Here is a 7288-nt window from a genome sequence, read left to right as displayed (position 1 = left end):
TACACTCTTTTGATGAATCTCAACCAATTTCCATGTTAATTCTACCATAATTTCATGTATTTAGGCCAAGGAACTTACCTCCAATCACACCTTGTCGAAATCCCCCTTCAATTCCGTCCAAGAGCTCTCAAGTTTGCTTAAAAATGGTGGAAATGGAGTAAAACTCGCGGAACAAAATAAGCTTAAAAACCCTTCTGATAACAGGGATTTTCGCATCTGCGATCCCCCACCGCATCTGCGACAACCGCTTCTGCGGTTATTTTTCCACTTCTGCAGATCCTCACTTAAAGAACACGACCGCTTCTGCGGTCCCCTACCGCATATGCGGACCTCGCTCCTGCGGAATACGGTCCGCTTCTGCGGAAATTTCCAAATCCACCTCCTCCGCTTCTGCGACACGAATACCGCATCTGCGGCCTCGCAGGTGCGGCTACCCTTCCGCATCTGCGGAATCTTCCAATCGAGCCATGGACTGCACCTGCGACCAATCACCCGCATTCCGCAGATGCGGAAACACCAGATACCAGCAAAACCTGCAATTCACCAAGGTTCAAAACTCCCCGATAGCCATCCGAAATCATCCCGAGGCCCCCGGGACCTCAACCAAAGACACAAACATGATCCAACACCTTATTCAAACTTGCTCGAATCATCAAAACACCACAAATAACACCTATACCATCAAATTACATCAAATTCAAGCCTAAGTTTATCTAAATCTTCCGAAACTCGCATTCGATCAAAAACCCAACCAAAACACCTCCGAATGATCTGAAATTTTGCACACACATCCAAAATAACCTAACAAAGCTACAGCAACCCTCGGAATTCCATTCCGACCCTCGGATCAAAATCTCACCTATCAACCGGAATTCGCCAAAATACTAACTTCGCCAATTCAAGCCTAATTCTACACCGGACCTCAAAAATAAATTGTGATCGCACTCCTAAGTCACAATTCATCCCCCGAAGCTAACCAAATCACCGAAAATCACTTCCGATCCCTCTAACTCATAGATCAACATCCAGTTGACTTTTCCAAAACAAGCCTTCCTTAAAGAGACCAAGTGTCTCATTTCCATCCAAAACCAATTCGAATCGACTCATTCACCCGAGACTCTTGTAATAAGACATAATGAAGCAGAAAATGGGGAAAACGGGGCGGTAACTCACGTGACGACGGGCCGGGCCGTCACAGCATCATGATAAGTAATTCCTCATTACCCAAATCATTGTGGATGTATGCTCTTAAAACCGTTGTATATTTATTAAATAGGGTTCCTAGTAAGGCAGTTCCAAAGACCCCTTTTGAACTGTGGACAGGAAGGAAGCCTAGTTTAAGGCACCTGCATGTTTGGGGTTGCCCAGTGGAAGCTAGAGTTTATAATCCACAAGAAAAGAAATTAGATTCTCGAACAGTAAGTGGTTACTTTATTGGTTACCCAGAGAAATCTAAAGGGTATGTGTTTTACTGTCCAAACCATAGTTCGAGAATTGTTAAAACCGGTAATGCAAGATTCATTGAGAATGGTGAAGTTAGTGGGAGTGTTCAAAAGCAAAGTGTGGAAATTAAAGAGGTGAGGGTCAATATTCTATTACCCAAAAATGTGCCTACTTCCACACAAATACCAAATATTGTTCCAGTTGTTCAAGAACACTTTGAAAACACCGAGCAACATTTGGATGAAACACTTCATGAAGAAACTAACTCACAAATATCTGCCACAAATGGAACACAAGAAATGCCATTAAGAAAATCTCAAAGAGTTAGAAAATCGGCTATTTCGGATGATTACGTGGTTTATTTGCAAGAGTCATATTTTGACATTGGTCTTAATAAGGATCCGATTTCATTTTCACAAGCCATAGAAAGTAGTGAGTCTGACAATGGATTGATGCCATGAAGGAAGAGTTAAAATCCATGGAATACAATAAAGTCTGGGATCTTGTTGAATTGCCAGAAAGTTCTAAAAGAATCGGGTGTAGAGGGGTCTTTAAGACCAAACGCGATTCAAATAGCAATATTGAGAGATACAAAGCCAGACTTGTTGCCAAGGGTTATACTCAGAAAGGAGGCATTGATTATAAAGAGACCTTTTTACCGGTCTCAAAGAAAGACTCGTTAAGAATTATTATGGCTTTGATGGCTCATTATGATTTAGAGTTACACCAAATGGATGTGAAAATTATCTTTCTTAATGGAGATCTCGAGGAGGAAGTTTATATGGATCAACCAAAGGGTTTCGAAACTAAAGGAAAAGGTCAAATGGTATGTAAACTGAAGAAGTCAATATATGGACTTAAACAAGCTTCACGGCAATGGTATATATTTAATGATACCATAAAATCTTTTGGATTTGTGGAAAATACCGTTGATTGGTGTATATACCAAAAGATCAGTGGGAGCAAGTTTATATTTTTAGTCCTATATGTTGATGATATTCTACTTGCTGCTAATGATTTAGGCACATTGCGTGAGACTAAAGATTTTCCCTCTAAGAATTTTGAAATGAAAGATATGGGTGAGGCATCCTATGTGATAGGAATAGAAATATTCTGTGATAGATCACAAGGATTATTGGGATTGTCTCAGAAAGGCTATATCGAAAGAATTCTAGAGAGATTTAGTATGAACAATTGTTCAGCAGGAATTGTTCCAATTCAAAAGGGGGACAAATTTAGTCTCATGCAATGCCCTAAGAATGATGTAGAGTGAAAAGAAATGGAATCAATTCCTTACTCTTCTATTGTTGCTAGTCTGATGTATGCTAAGACTTGCACAAGACTGGATATTAGTTTTGCGGTCAAAATGTTGGGAAGATATCAGAGTAACCCAAGAATTGATCATTAGAAAGCTGCAAAGAAAGTTTTGAGGTACCTGAAAGGAACGAAGGATTACATGCTCATGTATAGGAGGTCCAAGCATTTGGAAGTTGTTGGATACTCGGATTCAGATTTCGCTGGATGTATTGACACTAGAAAATCCACGTTTGGTTATTTGCTCCAATTAGCTGAAGGAGCAATATCGTGGAAGAGTGCTAAACAGTCTGTCATTGCTACATCCACGATGGAAGCAGAAATTATGGCATGTTTTGAGGCCACAATTCATGCATTATGGGTGCGAAACTTTATTTCAAGACTTGGGGTTGTCGACACCATTACCAAGCCGCTGAAAATTTACTGTGATAATTCTGCAGCAGTATTCTTCTCCAAGAACGATAAGTACTCTAAAGGTGCCAAACATATGGAATTAAAGTATTAGAAACAAAGAGTGTCACTTGAGCATATTAGAAATGATCTCATGATTGCAGATCCGTTAACGAAAGGTTTATAGCCAAAGATATTTAAAGAACATGTACATAGAATGGGTCTTGGTTCTATTTATGATTGATGTATTTATGATGTTTTGACACTCTGAGCTCATTTATGTATTTCTGATATACTAATAGTGATTTCCTGTTTCTCATAATGGTGTACACATTATTGTTTTGAGATATTACAAGATAAGACTCAATGAGATATTATTGTGGACCATAATATTTTATAGCTTATGGACCTCGTACGATGAGTTGCTAATGTTGTAGTATATGGAAGGGAGTATGTAGACAAATTATATATAAACGCCATAACTCACATTTAGTAGTTTATCGTATTATGGTATTTATGATGGACATTATAGAAGAGATTTGTTTATGTGCAACTAATGTTCCTATATTTAATATTAATATTATGTGATTATTGGGCCAAGTGGGAGAATGTAAGTTATTTTTCCTACGTGTATGTGGCCCAATAGGTTTAAGGCCCATAATTAATATTTGATTAATTATCAAATCTCATCCGTCCGATTGGTTACTTGATGGACGTACCAGATTATGTGAGAACCTCTATAAATTGGTCCTCTCCCCACCCACTAGGGTTACCCTATTTTATTTTCTTTCTCCCATCACGAAAGGCGACGGTAACGAAAGCTAGGGCAAGGGGCGAGAAACCAATTTACTGATTAACGCTTCCGCTTCAAGACAATGAATTCCGCTTCAGGTATTTTTCTATGACGATTACATGTAAGATTATCATGTTCAAGGTCCTGGAAGAATTATAGTTTATGCTTACAAATATCTCTTCGATTGCCGAGTTCAATTCCTGGAAAAGCTAGGGCAAGGGGCGAGAAACCAATTTACTGATTAACGCTTCCGCTTCAAGACAATGAATTCTGCTCCAGGTATTTTTCTATGACGATTACATGTAAGATTATCATGTTCAAGATCCTGGTAGAATTATAGTTTATGCTTACAAATATCTCTTCGATTGCCGAGTAGTTCAACTCCTGAAAAATCCCCGATTAACGCTTCCGCTTCAAGACAATGAATTCCGCTTCAGGTACTTTTCTATGACTTACATGTAAGATTATCATGTTCAAGATCCTGGTAGAATTATAGTTTATGCTTACAAATATCTCTTCGATTGCCAAGTAGTTCAACTCCTGGAAAATCTCCCCCCCTCTTAAGTTGCTCTTTATAAAGGCGAAACAATACTGTCTGTATCCGTTGTGGTAAAGAGAGACTAAATTTCTTGCAGGCTTAAGACAAAATACATAAGTTCCCTCTAAACACTGAATTATAAGAGAAAAGAATTTAAAGACCTGACCCATTTGACAAAAACCCACCCTAATAAAACATCCGACCTAATAAAACAAGCCCTCTTTGGTGATGGGGCATCAGCTGTCATTATTGGTTCAGATCCAATTTTAACGGTAGAAACGCCTTTGTTTGAGATTGTATTCGCAACTCAAGCTCTTCTCCCTGATAGTGGACATGCAATCTATGGTAACCTCAGTGAGGCTGGTTTAGTAGCCCATATACATAAGGATGTTCCAATGCTAATCTCAAAAGACATTGAGAGGATCATGGAGGAAGTATTCCGGCCTTTGAGCATTTCGGATTGGAACTCCATCTTTTGGGTAGCTCATGCAGGTGGACGTGCAATTTTGGATCAAATTGAAGTAAAGGTGGGCCTAAAGCGTGAAAAACTCAGAGCTACAAGACATGTCATGAGTGAATATGGGAACATGGGCAGTGCTTGTGTTCTGTTTGTTTTGGATGAGATGTGGAAAACCTCTATTAAGAAAGGGTTAGGTACCACCGGTGAAGGGCTAGAGTGGGGCGTGCTTTGTGGTGGACCCGGGCTAACTGGTGAGACAATTGTCCTTCACATTGTCTCTATTTAGGTTATTCACTTAGTGATCGGTCCGCTAGTTCACGCAAATCCGAAGAAGTTATCACGGACGAGCCACATGCAGGGAAACTTACACGTGTGGTTCTGGCCGGGAAATTTGAATTGTTTGAAGGGGAGTCTTGACGTAACTGGTAAAGTTGCCGTCATGTAATGTGATCAGGAGGTTACGGGTTTGAGTCGTGAAAACAACCTCTTGCAAAAAGCAAGGTAAGATTGTGTACAACAGACCCTTGTGGTCCGACCCCTTGAACCCCGCGTATAGCGGGAGCTTAGTACACTGAGCTACCATTTTTTTTTAAGTTTGAATTGTTTCTTTGCTTTAAATTTTCTGTTGTTGCTATTATGTATTTTTCTGCACCAGTTGTATAGTTTCGTGGGAAATCTCATGCACTAATCATATCTTGCAATAACTGACGTTATCAGATGAAAATACAATATTAAGGTCATTAACATAAGCTAAATGGTTAATTTGTGGACCATTTGGCTTCATGTAAAGACCTCTTAATCTGTGATTGTTATATAAAGGGCAAAGACCTTGAAAGAACATAAAGGGCAGCCCGGTGCACTAAGCTCCCGCTATACGCAGCCTTCGCGGAAGGACCGGACCACAAGTGTCTATCGTATGCAACCTTACCCTACATTTTTGCAAGAAGTTATTTTTACGGCTCAAACCTGTGACCACATGGCAGTAACTTTACGGCCGAGGTTCCCCTTCAAGACTTTGAGAGAACAACAAAAGCTATAATAAATAGAGATGAAAAATGGGATTCCTTGTTTGAGACCCCTGGTAGATTTGACGAAACCTTTTCTATTCCCACTTATAATTAATCAATAACAGAATACCAATATTTGTAAATCAAATTCCAAATGGTATGTATTCATTGTTCAGAGAATAATATTATTTGAACGGTTATGCTTATATAGCAGTTCTGTTGTTCTCTACAAGTACATAAGATGAACATGGTTAAACCAGTATGTACTTAAACAAAAACAAAAACCTTTGTGGCCCTAATACAGTAACTATTTTCAAAGACAGGACTGATCAGACGTGTCAAGTGGAAGCTATTTTTACTTTAGATTGTGGGTTGATTTAAGTTTGATCAATATTGTTTCTTTGCTTTAAATTTCTTTTGTTTGCTACATTATGTATTTGTCTATTTACAATTGCAAATAATTAGGCAATTTACAGAAGTCCTTTGCCTGAAAGGTAAAGTAGTATCTTTCTACTACAACTTTGTACTGCATATTCTCATTGGACAATTTGCAAAAGTAATCTGTGACGTGTAGGTAGGGGCGTACAAAGGAAATCGACAAACCGCACCAATCCGATAATTCGAGTCAAACCGAGAAAAAAAACCCGACCATGATTTGGTTTGATTTGGTTTGGTGTTGGAAAAAATAACCCGATCATAATTGGTTTGGTTTGGTTTTAACTAAAGAAAGTCAAACCGAAACCAAACCAACCCGACATTACATATATAGAAATTTTAGATATAATTAATATATAAATATACATATTGTGATATAATTTATTAATATGTCTTAAAAAATTTCATAATTTTATCTTTTAAGGTATTATTTCAAGGTTGGACTTAGAACTTTTGAATGTTCCAATAAGTTTTATTGCCATTAACAGTAGTAAATTAAATAATGCTAACAAAAGCCAAACCAAAATCAAATCAATACTAATGCTAACAAAAGACATTCAATTCAATACTACGAACGGGAATGTATTGAATAACTATTTTTTGTTTTGCAATAATTTAGATAAAAATGCATAACCTATTTTTATTTTTTCTTTAGCGTTTAGTCATGTAATTAATACTCCCTTATTAGCCTACTTATTTTCGCATGGCTTGGTACTTTTAGATTATGTTTATTCTATTATGACTTTTTAATTAGCAATATATATATTACATAATTTTATTGTCTTTATTGTTGAATATTTTAGGATAATGCCATGACACATCTCATATTTTGTATTATTTTCTTGGAAAATACTTTATATAGTTGTATCTTACTAGGATTAAAGAAATATTTTGAGCACAATTTATAT

At 37.6% G+C, this 7288-nt stretch overlaps 1 protein-coding gene across 1 annotated transcript; it reads left to right on the top strand.

The window, feature by feature from the left end:
* LOC109224243 (chalcone synthase G-like) lies at window positions 2906-5525 on the top strand. The gene is made up of 2 exons (XM_019388829.1): window positions 2906-3233; window positions 4638-5525. The coding sequence occupies exons 1-2, from the start codon at window positions 2906-2908 to the stop codon at window positions 5222-5224; spliced, it is 915 nt and encodes a 304-aa protein (XP_019244374.1). The 3' UTR covers window positions 5225-5525.

The sequence above is a fragment of the Nicotiana attenuata genome, chromosome 3 (genome assembly GCF_001879085.1).
Source record: "Nicotiana attenuata strain UT chromosome 3, NIATTr2, whole genome shotgun sequence".
In the NCBI taxonomy this organism is placed as follows: Eukaryota; Viridiplantae; Streptophyta; class Magnoliopsida; order Solanales; family Solanaceae; genus Nicotiana; species Nicotiana attenuata.
This window is presented reverse-complemented; position numbering and strand designations above follow the sequence as displayed.

Bases quoted from the DNA above. Each gene is read 5' to 3' on its own strand.
- LOC109224243 (XM_019388829.1), top strand. From the start codon at position 2,906: ATGTATAGGAGGTCCAAGCATTTGGAAGTTGTTGGATACTCGGATTCA. The intron at 3,234-4,637 runs GTGCCAAACATA...AAGAATTTAAAG, and splicing joins GAACGATAAGTACTCTAAAG to ACCTGACCCATTTGACAAAA.